Raw genomic sequence first — 18,078 nt, forward strand, 5'->3', positions numbered from 1 at the left:
GTTTAGTTGAGTTTCACTACCTTAGTCAAGATTTTTAAACTGAAATATGTTTAACTAGGGGCTGTTTGACCATGATTTCAACTCCATTCACACTTTCATTTGTTGTTTTAACACACAGGCAGTCACATATAGTGTTCACAAACAATATATGACAGTCCAAATATTATCTGATTAAATAACATATTTACCACCCCTACTGGGGTGGGCAAATAAATATATTAAAGTTGCACAACAATCACAGATGCCAGTTCAAATAATCTTTAAAGTTTTCAACACTTTGAGTTCTTTTTAGAGGGGGCTGAGTGACAGGTTAGGTATTAAACATTCACCCTGAGTCATTCCAACCAGCAAAATGGGACAGCCTGATTTATGTGTTGCACAGATGCAAAAAATGTCATGAAACTATGTTTCCTGCCACATAAAAAATTTATCATAAGCTAGATTAAAATACAAATCAAAGTGAGCATAAGATTTAAACATTTTCTCAATGATGGTCAGTTGCATTACAGGTCTACACATAAATGTATCAGCCTGTGATCCATTCACACTGACTGGTGTAAACATTTAAATACCCATCTGGCATGGTTGTGTGATGAATGCATTAGCTCTGCTGGAGGACATTAAAAGTTTCAGAATTAACCCATGATAACTGGTTTGTAAGCTGATCAAAGCTGCCTTGAGCTTTGCTCTGAGTTATTTGTTGAGCAGGATCCAGTACTGAAGAGACCAACCTGCCCAGACCAAGTCATACCGGTTCATCACAGGGGTTAAACAAAAGGAGGTCAGTGAGCATAAATTAAATGTAAATAAAAAGGAAAATGCATTTGAGTATACACTTCGGGGTACATTTAAGATTTAGAATATGTTTATAATTCAAAGGCAAGATCAAATCCACCATATACTGTAGGCAAATTAGGCAACCACCAGGAGCCCCAAACCAGCAAAGGGCCAACGTGTGAGGGGTCCCTTACTAGATTTAGATTTATAAGAAAAATTGCTTACGGTTTTTGTGTGCGCACATGGTTTAATAAATCCTGATATTTTGGAGTATGCTAATTGTGTCTTTTGGGCATATATTCACTGTTAGTAGAGATTATACAGAATTCTTTATAATTGAAAACCCAGGGGCTGGAAAAAGGAAGCTAAAATTCAAGTTGTCTAATAAAATAGTAAAACTGCCTTTTTTGATTTGTAATCTGCAGATTCTCTCAGTAAATTAAAAAAAAGAAATTTTATATGTAAATGGTTCATATCAGAAGGCATATCCTTTAAACATAAATCCATAAAAAGGCACAAAATGTATGACAAAATGTTAGGTTATTTGCCTTGAAAACTAGATGATCGTTCCTACTACATTTTCTTTTTAAATACTCTTAATAAAAATAGAAATCCCACACTTTTCAAGATGACGTAGAAGCTAAGCATTTAATATTATGTCTCTCTTGGAGTTGCAAAAGGAACAATACCAATAAAACCTGAAAACTGTAGCCTAATAAAAATTTAATTCAAAAACACTTATATATTTTACATAAATACCAACAGGTAATGTCTAGGTTTTGATTCTGCTGTTTAAGTTTTCTTTGATGCAATCTTACACATCTGTGAAAATTTTTATGTACCGGTAGAAAAATTCTGAAATGCATGATACAACAGCAGTGATTTCCCCCTTCTCTTCTAAAGAATATTAAATAATAGACTATGCATTAAACTGACCAGATCAATGCGTTGTTTTTTTTTGCACCAACTTTTTCCCCCCACAATGTTTACTTTTGATCGCTGCTCATAAGATGTGTACAAAATGACAATAAAAGTCTAAATCTAAATCTAAAATCTAAATCTAAATAATCTCCCGGAATGCCCTGTCTCTTTTATAGGGATTTGCATCATTAGCAGATCAAGCTGCTCTGTTCCCGTCCGGCAAGGAAACATGGCAGTTCCAGTTGTTACCTCACCAGGTGGCATTGCTGCAAAAGTTCAGCCCTAAAATAGAAAACAGCCCCCTTGAGAGCAAGCTATGAGTAACCAACAGTACATAACAGCAGTTAACCCCCATGCAGGACTCAGAGAGAGAGGCAGAGACAGAGCCAATGAGCATCTAGCCTGTTGCCTGGTAACTGCCGGCCTTTCCTGCATTGTCCGTCTCCACGCAGAAATAAAGTGGAGAGAGGATAAAGAAATGACAGCAGAGAACCAGAGACAGGGAGAAGAAAAATTAAATCCTTGGTATTTTCAGATGGCAGGACTTAAAAAATAAACAGCGCATAAAGGAACAAGAAAGGATATAAGATTAAACATTTAATGAAAAAACAAATCATCAGAATATGTAAAAAGACAGCAAGGATGTGTGAAAAAAGAATTATAAAAAGCATATAAATATAAATAACTTTAAACAACAATAACTATTGAAAAAAAAAATACTGTTTCATAATAAAGAAGAGAACAAGACAAAGAAGGAGCAAACATTAAAGAAGATAAATTCTTATAGAAATCAACACAAAGGAATAAAGAATCTGGAATGTATAAAATTTGAAAAAAGAAAAAATAAAGGACAAAAAAAATTAAGAGTTGATCATAGAATGAATGAATGCAAATAAAAATTTATGCAAAAATGCAAAATACCGGAAAGCATGCAGATGAGTTACAGGAAAGTGGTTTGAAGGAATTGCATTCTGGGTAATATGTGTCACTTTGGTTGCCATGGGAAACAATTTAGCTGTGTTTCACCTGTGATTCTGAGTCACTGGACCAAATGGCAGAAGCACTTAAAACAGTCAAGTGAAAGAGGACAGTAATTCATCCATACGCACGCATCAGCCTTTCTCCATTCACACTTAATTCACCTCAGTTAGAGAATACATGCTTAACAAAAAGAGGATAAAAAAACTGAAGGATGTTCATTGTAAAATATTATACAGAGAAATCAGCTTTAAGAGCAAACTGTTTCATTTTTAAGAATAAAATGATTAATGGTATGGGATGGTTAGTATTAGCAAGAAGTGTAAATAAAATGTAAATCGAAATTTGCTCCAAAATTAAATCAAAACATTCCTATGATATAGTAGCCCATCCATATTGTATCAGTATGGAAAGGACGAGTAGAGCCCATTTTTAAAGGCAGGACAAACAAAGAAGGTGGAAACAGTCTGAGACCAATCAGATAACTACAAATAAAAATCTCAGTTTTTATGAAGAAAAGCTCTTCCACCAGCACATAATAAAGGGCAGCATTGAAACATCACTCCTTCTGGCCATAATCTGGAATGTTACGGTTACAGTGTTCATACATTATGGTCAGGATAATGTTATAAAGTGCCTTTGATTAGATGTCATAGAACATTGCATAGCAGACTGAGTTTCTGGTAAAGCACAGTGTGATAAAGTAGAGCCCCTCCCACACCTGTGGCCGTATACTGCAAGTTAAAGGGACATTATGCAACATTTTTCAGTTAATTAATGTGTTCCATAACGTTATGGATGATTAAATGAGTCATTTCAGGTTGAACAAAGGTATTCTCGGCCGCCCTGGTGGTCTGTGGGGGAAATACTGCACTTGCAACTGCAGGAGCACCGACCCGCACCCACAGGCTCAGAAGTCTCGTGAGAGTCAGTCTTGCTTTACGGCGAGAACTGCTACACCCCCCAGTTAAAAGCATTCTCGTTGCTAGCACAGTGGCAATCTTTGTGCAGTTATGCTACGGTCACGCAGCAAAAGCAGCAAAATCGCGTCTGCTGCTTCCTTTTTGCTGCTTGTACCAGTTAGTTCTGACGCGCAGCTTTGCTGCTCTGGCTGCGCGGTGCAAAAGTGTGTCTGAGGCGCGTTGGGCGGAGCTTCACTATCCTTTCTCTGCCTTGCAGCTATATTTGCTGTGATCAGTGGGAATAAAGTAGTTTTAATATGTGTTTAAGTGAGAAAATACACCTGAAAACGTAATCAGTGCCGTCAGTTCATTCAGATTATTATCCTGCCTTCAATATTTTTTCTGTCGGAGCCGCTCAGACCCCCACATACCAGCGGGGCGCCGACAGTATGGATCCCTTCATCAGCAGCGGTTCACCGCGGCAGCTGGTAGGTGTTTTTCATCTAAATAATCCAAACTGCATATTCTGCCGGCAGATTTCTGCATTTTAAGTTAATTTAGGCGTCAATAAACTGTATAAGAGGAGTGATCATCAGCGCTGTGTCTCTCTCCCTGCGTTAAACGCACCCGACGCGCTGCTTCAGCTGCTCAGACGTGCTGCGCCTGGTGCTCAAAACGCGCCGCGGGACCTTTTGCTGCGCCTTGACGCGCGTCAACCATTGACTTTGCATGTAAACTCGCTGCTTCTGTCGCGCCAGCTACGTCCAGTGTGAACGCAGCGTTAGTCATTCGCTGCTAAGCTCAAAACAACCGCGCCTGGCTTGACGGAAAAACCAGGAGAACAGCTGTGCATATTTACGACAGTGCCCTCTGGAGGGAGCCTCACTGGAAAATCAACACCGGTTGCATAGTGTACCTTTAAGAAGGTTTCTTCTTATAAGTTTCTGCGGTAAGAAAAAACACAGCAGCAAAATAACCACTTTATAATCCTTTAAAACACGCAAATAGTTTGCACAACCAGGTTGAATCTTTGTCACGATCAATCAGGGTTACTCTAAAGGCAAAAGATGATCCAGCATATCACCGACGGGGTAAACTTAATTAATCAGCCAGTAAGGGAAGATAATACACTGCAAAAACTTGAAATCTACATAAGTCAATTTTTCTTAAAATAAGTGTCATTTTTTTAAATGGAGGAGGAAATTGAGACATTTTGCCAATGGAATGAGACAATTTACATTTAAAATAAGAAAGTACAATTGAATCGTCTTATTTCAAGCGCATGTTATCTAATTATCTTGTTCTAAGAGTGAAAATACTAATTCGATTGACAAACTATCTCATTTACCTACTCAAATTTAGGGTAAATACACTTAATTTAAGACATTTGTACTTATTTCTAGATCGTTTTTCCAGTGTACAGTCTTAATATGGTAGCAATAGGTTCAGATATTCTTTTCTGTCTCAAATAAAAGCAATTAAATCTTTTAAAGTTTTAGTATAAATATTGAGAAACTGTTCTGATGACTCCAAGTTATTATTCAGTGAAAACACTACTTACAACTCATGAGTGAGAATCATTAACTGAAAGAAAACGATTAGTACGCTGTTGCACCTCTTCTGTCTTTTCTGACTGGATTTCATTGCTAAAAAAGTATGCCATAATCAATAACCTTCCAACAGATCAGCTTTGCCTCAAAAGTTAAAATATTTTTACTCAATGTTTGTATGTTGTGATATCTACCCAAATTCAAAATCCTTGTTTCAGAACACAAAGATTTTCAGTCAATAAAGATGTCGCTTTTAATTTCCACCTTTATTTTCAAACTGGCATTGGGATCCTGTTTGCCTCATACAAAGAAGGAGTTTGCTGCTCAGTGGGCAGATGCATCGTAATCTGTGGAAGTCATCATCATTCCTCTGATAGATGGACTAAGACAAGTTTCTAAATTTTTAATGCCCAACTGTGCAGTTCATGTAGAAGAACAACCTGTCATCTGCCTGTACCTGACATGTGTGATCATATCACTATTGGCTGCTTGACCTCTTTAGACAGTCATCTCTGTCTTGATGCAACCACAGCAAATGTAGTTTGCCGTGTTCCCTCCTGTTCGGGCGCACAACAACGTCTTGGTAGCACTGCATTAATTTTATCCCAAATTTTAGATGATATATAGAACAGAGCTCTCTGAGGCGGTCAAGGCTTTGAGAACCTGTTTAACAAACCACTAGAATAAACATCTACTTTGGTTTCTCCCTGACGTTGCTAATGTTCCCCTAGGACTTCATGAAACATCTCACCAGTGCTCTCTAACAAACCGCTGAGGCCTTCACAAAACCGCACAATTAATGCTTTTTACTATCTAGGCGACACCTTCAAGCATTTGATTGGACTAAAATTTTATCAAATGTTATTAGAATAAAGGGAAACAGTATACCTTGGTATACTACAATTCACAAACTCCCCAAAATGTATCTTGCCAGGGGCCAATATATGCATTAGCCTCGACTACAGATATGTTTCGAACAAATGAAGTGCAGTGACATGTGTGAAGTCAAGTGGAAGCGGCAGGCTGAACAAAACAAACACAGTGGACTCTGCTATTCAGTCTGTTTTACCTGGAATACCCTCCTATTCTTTTTTTTGCCAAATGAGCAAACGGTGCAATTTGTGCCTTTGTGGATCTCCTTTAGTTGCTCTCATGAATAATCAAGTGGTTAAGCTAAAAAGCTGGGCATCACTGCTGTTCAATTTAGAGACAATGAAGAAAAACTCCTCAGTGGCGATTAAAAGCTGGTATTTGGGAGCACAGAGTCGCGACTGTTTAACTCTACATAGAGAGGCATGCTTTCATCAAATTGTCGTAGATTAATTATACACCACATACAAATTGTACTGTAGCACCCATTCAAAGCTTCCCCACTTTCCTTGATGGGCCCTTGGCTGGTTCTTGGCTGGTCCTCTACAATTCCTTTTTAAACATCAATCTTTGACCTGAAATATTCTTCCTGTCATAATTTGTGGACAATAAAGGGGAAGACCGTTTTTTTTACATTGGCCCCTTGATTTTACATTAATACATCATGTTCTACTCACCCATATGAGTTTTGTGTTATTTGGAGTCGTTCGGTTTTGTTATATCCAGGTAACGTCTTCCTATGGGCAACGACTTGAAGGCACAAACTAAACTGTTCATAATTTATTCTTTATGGTACGCCAGCATTCATAACATGTAGGCGAATCACTGTCCCCCAGATATCCATGGTTATATTTTTTATATTTATATCTTTTAAAAACAAAGTGGAGTGTGTATGAAGTCATCCGCGCGTGTCGGCTACCATTCATTCATCCTGTCCGCTGAACTGCTGCTAGTTTTACTGGAAGACTTTGCCTGGAAGATGTCTAGTGCTGCTACCACAGATGATCTCACTCTCGAAATGGAATCAAATGATTCAGATTAGCTAACCGAACAAATAGAAGGGGTAGAGCGTAGTGCCTGTGGTTCAGGCTGCCTTTCACAACTCCAGTCCGGCGTGTGGATGTTGTCATACACCCTCCACTTTGTTTTTAAAAGATATAAATATAAAATATAACCGCGGATGTCTGGGGGACATTGATTCGCCTACATGTTATTAATGCTGTTAAAAGCGAGTTTTTCCTCTCCACTGTCGCTACAAGCATGCTTAGTGTCAGGGATTGTATTTGAGTCAATGAGTCAATGCAATCAACTGGTTTTCCTTAGATAGAAAACTTTGTATCAATTTGACTGGATGATCTGGTTGAACTATAAAGTGCCTTGAGATGACATGTGTTGTGAATTTGGCGCTATATAAATAAACTATATTGAATTGAATTGAATACCACAAATGATAAATTATGAACAGTTTAGTTTGTGCCTTCAAGTCGTTGCTCATAGGAAGACGTTACTTTGATATAACCTAACCGAATATCTTCAGAACAGCTCCAAATGACAGGTCAGACCCTGTAATTCAGTGAAAGTGTGGAGTCAGAGTAAAAAATATGCTGCCCAGGAGAAGGCCAGCAGCTGGAACCGAGGGGATTTTGCTGGGAGCTGCAGGGAAGTGGGCTGCTATTCAGCTAAACTTTCACTGGAAAAGGCCATTTTTAATGGCTGCTACTGTAAGTGAATATAAAACTCACATATGTGTACCTATGATACATCACTGCTGCTGCGATTGGCTAAAAGCTCCATATGGGAGGCAGGTGCCACTTGGTGATTTAACCAATCAGAATGTCCCTTCCTTTTTTGAACACTTTCCACAGGAGCCTTTCCAGATGAAAACCATGTAAAATTCCCATTAAACTACACGTGTCAAACTGGTTTATGCCAGGTTAGAGCTACAGAAACCAGACCATAATATAAATAAATAAAAAGTTGAATAATTTTCCTTCAACTTCACAATTATTCACTACTCTACATAAAAAATGTGTAAAACAAACCATGCAGATATGGTGTGAAAGATGCAGATATTTTTGCGAGGCACCTTATTTTAACCCTGCTTCTTCTTCCATGTTCTCATACTCTTTAGTCAGAATTCTGCACCAAGCTGCATCTTGACTTGTTGCGTCTCAGTTTCAGAGTCCGCCTCCCCCCCGCCCTCCTCCCCCGCTCCTGAACAAGGAAACAAGCGCGTCTGCGCTGCATGTGTGCGCCAAGGAAGAACATGTGGGCGCATCCAGGCGCTCTGCTGACAGAGACCGCGTGTGTGCAGTTCCCTGTGTGGGTGTGAAATTATTTTGTTTGCACGAAGCTCATAACAAAAGAAATGACAAAAAACCCAACAACACCTGAATGGTAGACTTCAGATACAAATTGCGATCCTGTAAACTGAGTTGACGGTTTGTTTCTGCGCCTGACTATCACACCTCTGTCACACTTCGTGTTATTTAAGCTAGAAGCTGTGAGAGTATCAACAAATAGATGCAATGGGGAACTATTTATACTGTAGAATTGAATTCACACAGCTCTGTATTTGGATTAGAACCACAAACAAACACTGAAAGAGGAACATATGTAGATAAGACTTAAGTTTTAGAATTAAATATACATAAAGATGTAAGCAGAAAGGCACAAAAGGCCTTTTGAGCTGACTGTGGGCTGCGTCTCTTTATCTGTGACGGATTGTGTCTGGAGGTGGGCTCTCCTTTCCTTATTACCTTTTTGGTGTCTTAAACTGACATCCATTTCATCCTCTTGTGGCTTCTTATGCAGCTGCAGATTTTAAATAGCAGGGAGGTTAAAACCGGAGTGATGGGGCTCTCCGTAGATCTCTGGCTGGATCTGCTCCTCTGACTACTTTTATCCCAAAGCTCCCAGAGCACTACTGCTGCTGAGGCTATTTTTGGGGTGGCAGTGGGAAGATGTGATGGCCGCTGTACGGGATGCAGGTAAACTGCTGTGTGAGATGAAGTTTTCTCATGAGCCGTTTGCTGCTTTGCTTCATTTCAAAGGCGCCGTCTGCAAACATGGGCGCTCATCATGTGCGCTTGTCATGCAGCTCATTGATCTGTTGCTGTGCGTGAGAACACAAGGAGGAAAGAGCGATGCGGTTGCTATGGAGTTGTAGCTATGGTGCTGTAACTATGGCAACAAACCTTGGAAAGCTAGCGACTTAATTGGCATCTCCAAGGTGCTCTGATCTCTGGGGCTGAGATCAAGAATAGCAACAATTCATGCTCTAATGTATGCTTTACATGTCAGACAAGGAAGATATCACTATTGGATGCAAACAGGTTATTCAATACCACAGTTGTTACCCCTGTGTGTTTGTTTGTGTGAAACATATGTAACTAAATAAATCATGAGCAATGTTAGAATACATTTGCACTGCAAAAACTTGGAATATCATTTTAAAAAATGTATTTCAAATCTAGAATGGAAAGGATATTCATGCTTATTATCTAAAGTGTACATTTCCATTCATTTAGGTTATCCTGCCTACATCCAAGGATGATCTAAAATTAAGTTAGTCAGAAAATACATAAATAATTACAAAAGGGTTTTAAAAACACAATTGCAGGGCAATATGTCCATCTGCTACTTTGGTTGGGGCTCCTCTTGAATGATTCGCTCATCAATGCAGCTTGGCACAGAGGATCTCTGGTTCTATAATATAAATATAACATATGCGGCTTTAAGTGTGGCCTTGAGCTCATCTGAATTATTGGGACCTTCCTCCTGGGGAAGCTGTGGTTCAGAGTGAAGAGTGATTCTTTATTCCAGTTTCCCTTTAAGCAGATGTGAAAAAATGCCCTTGGGCAATGCACTTTAGGTCCTATACTGCTTATCAAGACTTTCAAAGTCTACTATAGAGATATACACTCACTGACTAATTTATTATGTACATCTTCCTAGTACCTGGTTGGATCCTCTTTGCCTTCAGAACTGCCATAACCCCAGGTGGCACAGATTCAACAAAGTACTGGAACCATTCCTCAAAGAGTTTGATCCATGTTGACATGCATATGCTGCAGATTTTTAGGCTGAAAATTCATGATGCGAATCTCCCATTCCGCTACATCCTAAAGGTGCTCTATAGGATTTATATCTGGCGACTGTCAACTGTTTGAGTCTGAGAGAATTCTCTCTATGGACAGTACAGTATTTATGACATGAAGTGTTTTTCTGCTGGAAATAACCATCTAAGATCCTTAGATAGAAAACTTTGAATCAATTTGACTTGATGATCTGGTGAACTGTAAAGTGCCTTAAGAGGACATGTATTGTGAATCGGCGCTATACAAATAAACTAAATTGAATTGAATTAAGATTGTAACAGTATTTTGAGTTACTCTTGCCTTCCTACCAGCTCAAACCAGTCTGGGTATTCTCCTCCAGCCTCTGGCATCAACAAGGCATTTGTGTCCACAGAACAGCCACCCACTGAATATTTTCACTTTTTTGGACCATTCCCTTTAAACCATAGCGATGGATTTACGTGAAAATCCCAGCCACCATGCCACATTTAATGTCACCTAAATCACTTTTCTTTCTTATTCTAATGCTCACTTTGAACTAACTTAAATGCATTGAGTTGCTGCCATATATATATATATATATATATATATATATATATATATATATATATAGACCCCTAAGCACTTAGTGGTATTCATTAGGTGTTGTGTATGTCCAACCCAGAGAAAAGACACTTTCCTTGAAGCCACCTCTGCCCCATCTCATGACGTCACTGGTCCTTAGGTTCATCCTTAAAAGGCTGCGCAGTATCTGAGATCATCTGTGGTCAAGTAACAGACTTTTATGACCTACCCATTATATAAGAAATTAATGGTTTCTATGACTGTAAAGTTTAGCTGTAAACCTGCCAGTTGGTGCCACCTTTGAGCTGAAATGACAGACTCTGCTGTTTACTATGAGGGCACAGCACGGTCAAGGACGGTATGTCTGGGGGCCGGTTGACTTTCCGTTTAAGTAGAAGGGTAATATTCACTCCAGAAGGGACAGAAAATTATTTCTTTGTGGATGGTTTTGATAAAGGAATAGCATTATTACTACTACTAATAATAATTAAGCTTTATTGATCTGACATTGGAGAAATTTACCTCTGAGTTTAACTCATCCCCTTGGGGAGCAGCGGGGAGTTAAGGGTCTAGTCCGTGGGAGTGGGGCTCGAATTCAGCACCTCTGGATTCCAACTCTATGCTCTAAGCACTAGGCCACCACTCCCCTACTTTTTTTTTAAAGTAGATTTTAGATTGTATAGGCCCTTTCAACTTAGATTGCCACCAATCTCTGTTTAAATACCTCTGCAGCTCGGTGGAGGTGACTTTGTATAAAAACATTTTTTGAGCCATTGCTATGAGTAGAAAAGCTCAATTCATTGATGTCTGGGTAGGATACTTTACACATTAAATTATTATGAATTCATTATTATAATTAATCTGCATTATTATTAATCACTAAAACAGCACAATGATAACATGAGCTTTCAAGCAAATGCTAAATTTTGTTGGAAAATAAAATCAGGATCTATAGAAAGCTGACTGTGGTTTTCAGAGGGCACAGATTTTAAACACCAGTAGAGGACATAAATCCAGAAATCATGTTAATTTAAACTTCCAAAAGGAGTTCAAGCCACTTTGATTTACTTCCTGTCCACCATTTATTCAGGCTATGAGACCCAGAATTCCATATGAAACGCAAAATGTAATTTAAATTGAAAAAGGTACTTTGGACTATGAAGCTAAAGTCCAGTTCTTTTTTTTTCTTCTTCTTTTCAAAAGCTCAGTTTGAAAGCTTGTGTCTTTTTTTTTCATGTGTGCTCCTAAAGCTTTGACTAATGCAAGTTTTTCAACCACATTTTTTCCTTACAGTTAACTTTCTGCAACATTCACCACTTTTAACAGTCTGTAACTGTAGGAAAGACACTCTTTTACATAAATAGCCTAAATATTTGTATATTAAAAATCCTTCTTTTTTAATCAGTAATAATATGTATAGTTATTGTTCTTCTAGCCTTGAAACTGAATGTTGTTTTTTCATAACTGTGCAGCAAAATTAACAAATGAGAGCCTAAAAGAAGTTTATATAAAATCAGAATTTCGCATTTTAAACTGAAACACTGGAATGCACTAATTCTGCATTGATGTTCTGATTTATTGAGGTTAACCCGTTTCGTGGTGATGATGGTTTGCAACAAGTCATTTAAAAGTTACTCACACTGTCCACTGCAGCTTCTGATTCTTGATAGAGTTGTAGAGCGCCTGCAAGGGAAAAAATAAAAATCAATAAATCTTAAGAAAGATATAAGCAGAGATTTTAAATGGTAGTGGAGGGCATTCATTTTGATTGCCTGAGAAAGGTACACAATGAACAAGAGTGCTTTCCTCAATTAACTATTCTTATGCTGCTCAGCTTCTCCCAGTCGCATGAGCAGAGTTCACTCGCTCTGCCAAATGATCCATCAATTACCTAATGAGCCGAACATCAACATAGCTCTTAAACACAAGCAGGTCTTGGATGAAACAACCCCGCCAGTCATGATATTAATAATTTAGATTTTCATTAACCTCAACAGATCTAAATCTAGTTGCTGATTTCAAAGTTCTAACTGCTGGATTTCTTAGGTTTAATCAGAAGGACTAGAATAGAAGCAAAAACCTGCAATCAACAAACCCATGCAAATAAAAAACACACAAACAAAATGATGCAGGCAAAAACAGCAAGAAAATTATTCAAATAGCAAAGTGAGCTGCAAACTTTCCCTTAACAAAAAAACCCCCCGAAGTGCTCCAGATCACTAGAGGGAGTCGAACAAAGACCAAACCATATCAGACCAGAGTGTTACTTATATGACTATACATAACTATAGTGTTACTCTGAAATACTGTAAGGCTTGCTTGACAATGAAACGAAAGATAAACTTCTCCTTTTTTCATTTTTGCATTTCAAATCCCGTGTTAATGCATAAATTCCTGTTTGTATGGAGGGTCTGGTCCAATATGGTTTGTTCTTTGTTCAGTGCCCTCTAATGGTCCAGAGCAGTTCAATTTTGTAAAACGAGTTAGCAGCTGTTTTTACTCTTTGCATAATTTTCTTTCTGTGATTGCAGGATTTTGTTTTTTCATTGCAGCATTTTGTTTTTGGTTGCAGCACTTTTTTCTTTGCATTGGTTTAGATAATTGCAGGTTTTTGCTTCTGTATTTAGAGATTGCAGATTTTTTTGTTTGCAGCATTTTTCTGTTGCTTTTGTTTTTTTTCTGTTGGTGTGTTTTACAGTTTGCATCATGCGTATTTTTGCAACTCTTTTCGACGTGTTGGCCACTGTAACTTATGGAGGACTTGAAGGAATGATCTAGTGTTGTGTTAGCATACAATTTAGCAAAGGAACTAATTTAAAACTGGATCTACTTTAGGAAGAGCCTGTTCTTGTACTTCACTGAATGTATGGAAAACACCATAGGTAGCACAGTCTGACTGACAAAAAAGATATTAAAAGCAATTTGTTTTAGAACTGAAAATGTGTTACACATTGGACATTTAACTAATAATGTTATCAGATTATGTATACAACATACTCACTAAGGAACCTATTCCGTTTCTTTCACCTTTCATGACCAATGTCATCAACAACAAATAAGGTGAACCAACAGAGGTGGGAGGGTTACTGCTAGAGAGCTAAAATGAAAGCTACGCAGCTGGAATTTTCGTTTCAGTTTTCCCTGGATCTGTAGGGACATTCAGGGCATTTAGACAGTTTTCCTTCAACAGCTCAAATCGACATTGACTTTGTGTCAGCTAAATGTCATGTAACAAATTCGTTTTCACGGCCGATCTGCAGCGGAGAGATGAGGCGACACAGAACAGCAGGGAACCATCAGAGGTGTGGTGATTGTGATGGAGGTAGCTGATGGACGGATGTGACAGCCTGATGGATTTAGGAGACAGTTAGCGGCAGCTCATCTCCTCCTCGTTCAGCGAACTGACTGCTGGAAAGGGAATCTAATCCATGTTGGATTTGGGAAGCACAGCTGCTGTTCCACCCTTTAGAGAATAATTTTTGTTGTATCGTGACTTTTAGTCAAATTAAACAGGATTTATAGCTGGGTTTTGGCTCCAAGCATTTGGCTTTGAAACTGGGCCTAATCAGAGATCCATCAGAAGAATAATGAATATTTATGTTCACCCAGGGTAGCTCATTACAGTCTCAGCTCCGTTTCATCCTTTTTTCTGTAAAATTGCAGCTCTGCAGCCTGCTTCATGCTCAGAACTGTCCCGCATTTCGCCTGACAGAAACAGGGAAGCACTTCCCAGGATTTCAGAAAACAAAACTGCTTCTGCAGCAACTGGGGATGGGCCTTAAAATATTAGTTTATGGTACTATCGTGATATCTTCATTCATTCTTCGACGTCTTTTGGCGGTAGCTTTGTAGCAGTGAATGCCCGCCACAGCAATCATAGCCCCACAATTACAAAGATTAGTCCAAAAAAAACAAAAATACTCATTTAAAATAGGCTTCTTCATTACCAGTTACTTAAAAAAGTTTGCTTTATATAATTAAATATCCTATAATTACTGCATTTAATCACATTCTTTGAATAAGAATATCATCGGGACAATATTATGACTGTGTCTTACATCTAAATGGAATAGGAAAACATGCATATTACAACAGTCGGAAACAGATTTATACATACCCTGCTTTTGAAATAAGGAAATATTATTTTTACCGCAAATGATACCAAAATAATGGCCCAAAAATAATTTTACTTTCAGGACAAGTGATCAAAAATTAAGGCAATCTCTGTGTGTGTCTGTAGTCTCTAATCTGGCATTTCGTTAATTTCAGAGTAACGGCTTCTTCCTCTCTGAGTGGCTCTCCATCCCACAGATCTTTTACTTTGGTTTTAAGGGTTATTTGTGTTGGGAGCTGGAGAAGTTCCACCTTTCTCCAGCAGAGTCCGCCGTGGATCCTTCTGAGGGAGCCTCCTGCACAGCTGCAGCCCATCAAGATCATCAGAGGATCCACTATATAAGCTGTCTTCAGACCTTGCCTCAACGCCGCAGTGTTGATCCAGTTGGTCAGTGCCTAAGCCTAGATCCTCAGTGTAACTTTGTGACTTTGAATCCAGCCTGGATTCTAACCGTTGTCTCTGTCTTCCAGGAAACCAGTGTCTCCTCTGTAAGCTCAGGAAGAGCTAACCTGCCGAGCCGACCCTCAGAGCCAAACCTGAAGAATCATAGAGAACCTCCATGCAGCTCTGGACTAAGAGCTGGAAAACCCAAAGCCAAGGTCTGTTCATTATAAGACGTGAGACGCTGAAGCAGCAAGCGGACTCTGCTGATCAACTCCTCTCCAGATCCAACAGTAACTCTCCCAAAGCTAACCTCAAGAACCCTCAAGGTACAATCAGTAATCTTCAGGAAATCAAGCTCCAGCTTGCAAGGCTAACTGAACTGTCTCTCACGCAGACTCCGGTAAACCAGTGTCCAGGCCCGAACCAGTACATTCTGTGTGCTTGTGCTAAAATAAACTTGTTGAACTTTTATCCCTGTGTCCGTCAGTGGTGTTCTGCATACTTGGGTCGCTATTAGTGAACCCATCATGACAATTTGGACATTTCACAAAGCACTTTCATGTAAAAGACGTTCTACTTTCTGCACAGTACAAAGGCAGCATAATCCCATGATGTCTTTGTTGAAAAGGAGAAAAAAATATTACCCCCTCAGCTAACCACACTTTTGGAGATCCACAAATATACTTCGGGTATCTGAGCTAATTTCTTCTGATTTACCAGTGATTCGTTCAATGGAAGCTGCCTGCTTGATGTGTTACTATAAAATTCATTCAGCGGTCTGTCTCCATTTAACTCAGAGGCTGAAACTAATCTATCAAAGGTTAAAAAGCATAATCATTTGGGCTTTCCCAAATTGTTTAAAGGCATAGCAAGATTTGAAATGATGTACACTATATTGCCAAAAGTATTTGCTCACCCATCCAAATTATTGGAATCAGGTGTTCCAATCACTTCCATGGCCACAGGTGTATAAATTCAAGCACCTAGGCATGCAGACTGTTTTTACAAACATTTGTGAAAGAATGGGTCGCTCTCAGGAGCTCAGTGAATTCCAGCGTGGAACTGTGATAGGATGCCACCTGTGCAACAAATCCAGTCGTGAAATTTCCTCGCTCCTAAATATTCCACAGTCAACTGTCAGCTGTATTATAAGAAAATGGAAGTGTTTGGGAACGACAGCAACTCAGCCACGAAGTGGTAGGCCACGTAAACTGACGGAGCGGGGTCAGCGGATGCTGACGCGCATAGTGCGAAGAGGTCGCCAACTTTCTGCAGAGTCAATCACTACAGACCTCCAAACTTCATGTGGCCTTCAGATTAGCTCAAGAACAGTGCGCAGAGAGCTTCATGGAATGGGTTTCCATGGTCGAGCAGCTGCATCCAAGCCATACATCACCAAGTGCAATGCAAAGCGTCGGATGCGGTGGTGTAAAGCACGCCGCCACTGGACTCTAGAGCAGTGGAGACGCGTTCTCTGGAGTGACGAATCGCGCTTCTCCATCTGGCAATCTGATGGACGGGTCTGGGTTTGGCGGTTGCCAGGAGAACGGTACTTGTCTGACTGCATTGTGCCAAGTGTAAAGTTTGGTGGAGGGGGGATTATGGTGTGGGGTTGTTTTTCAGGAGCTGGGCTTGGCCCCTTAGTTCCAGTGAAAGGAACTCTGAATGCTTCAGCATACCAAGACATTTTGGACAATTCCATGCTCCCAACTTTGTGGGAACAGTTTGGAGCTGGCCCCTTCCTCTTCCAACATGACTGTGCACCAGTGCACAAAGCAAGGTCCATAAAGACATGGATGACAGAGTCTGGTGTGGATGAACTTGACTGGCCTGCACAGAGTCCTGACCTCAACCCGATAGAACACCTTTGGGATGAATTAGAGCGGAGACTGAGAGCCAGGCCTTCTCGTCCAACATCAGTGTGCGACCTCACAAATGCGCTTCTGGAAGAATGGTCAAAAATTCCCATAAACACACTCCTAAACCTTGTGGACAGCCTTCCCAGAAGAGTTGAAGCTGTTCTAGCTGCAAAGGGTGGACCGACGTCATATTGAACCCTATGGATTAGGAACGGGATGTCACTTAAGCTCATATGTGAGTCAAGGCAGGTGAGCAAATACTTTTGGCAATATAGTGTATATACCATAGAGTCTGCATAGAGTCAGAGCTCCACGAGCGCATACTGCTCTAACATTAAACCTGCTCTTTATATTCTACCAGATATCAGTTACATCTGTGAGTTCAACACTATGGCTGAACATGTAATAATCATATTTAATCAGATTTTTTTATTACAGCCATAGAAAAAAATATAATACTTTTTTCATTGTGTTCACTGTATTACTCAGAAAACATCCCCTTAGAAAAAAAAGAAATAATTTTTTCTATGATTATGAATAGTTCTTGATATAGATTTTCATTTATGATCTAAGCAAAGAAAAAATGTAACAATTTTTAAAGAGAAATTATTTATCTAAATCTTACTGCTATTAGTTAGGATTAACTGTAAAGTAACAGCCTGTTTTCTTTTGCACCTTCTAAATCATCAACTTTACATTTTTGACATAGCAGAGTGACCTATAGTAACAAATGAGGAAATTACTCTTTAAAGTTTCATACCGGGTTCCTGTAAAGTATGTGGCTCTGTTGTTGTTGTTGTTGTCGATCATTTTCCTAATGGTCGATTTTACATGTCATGGCTAGGATAAAACTGAAGGACATGTTATAATAAATAAATGCATACATTAATATTTAAATATATCATTACTAATATGCTATTAACTGCAAATAAAGGTTATTAGTTTAAATAACTAATCATTCTATGTTCAAATATAATTGTTTCTGTATTGTTTAATTTATTCTAAAGTTATTGTTAAATAAATTCTAAAGTGAACTTCACCTGAAAAATAAATCCTAGTTCGATTGACTGTTAGCGAGAT

The 18,078-nt window shown here is 39.0% G+C and overlaps 1 protein-coding gene across 4 annotated transcripts in view; it reads right to left on the reverse strand.

The window, feature by feature from the left end:
- LOC119782496 (PH and SEC7 domain-containing protein 1-like) overlaps positions 1–18,078 on the reverse strand; it is a 114,681-nt gene that overhangs the window by 18,783 nt on the left and 77,820 nt on the right. For all 4 annotated transcript variants that reach the window (XM_038283489.1, XM_038283488.1, XM_038283492.1 and 1 more), the window contains one exon: positions 12,281–12,324. In XM_038283489.1, the coding sequence (XP_038139417.1) occupies positions 12,281–12,324 (44 nt within the window). The remainder of the gene's footprint in view (positions 1–12,280; positions 12,325–18,078) is intronic.

Source organism: Cyprinodon tularosa, unplaced genomic scaffold (genome assembly GCF_016077235.1).
Source record: "Cyprinodon tularosa strain WSP-4 unplaced genomic scaffold, ASM1607723v1 ctg194, whole genome shotgun sequence".
Classification (NCBI taxonomy): domain Eukaryota; kingdom Metazoa; phylum Chordata; class Actinopteri; order Cyprinodontiformes; family Cyprinodontidae; genus Cyprinodon; species Cyprinodon tularosa.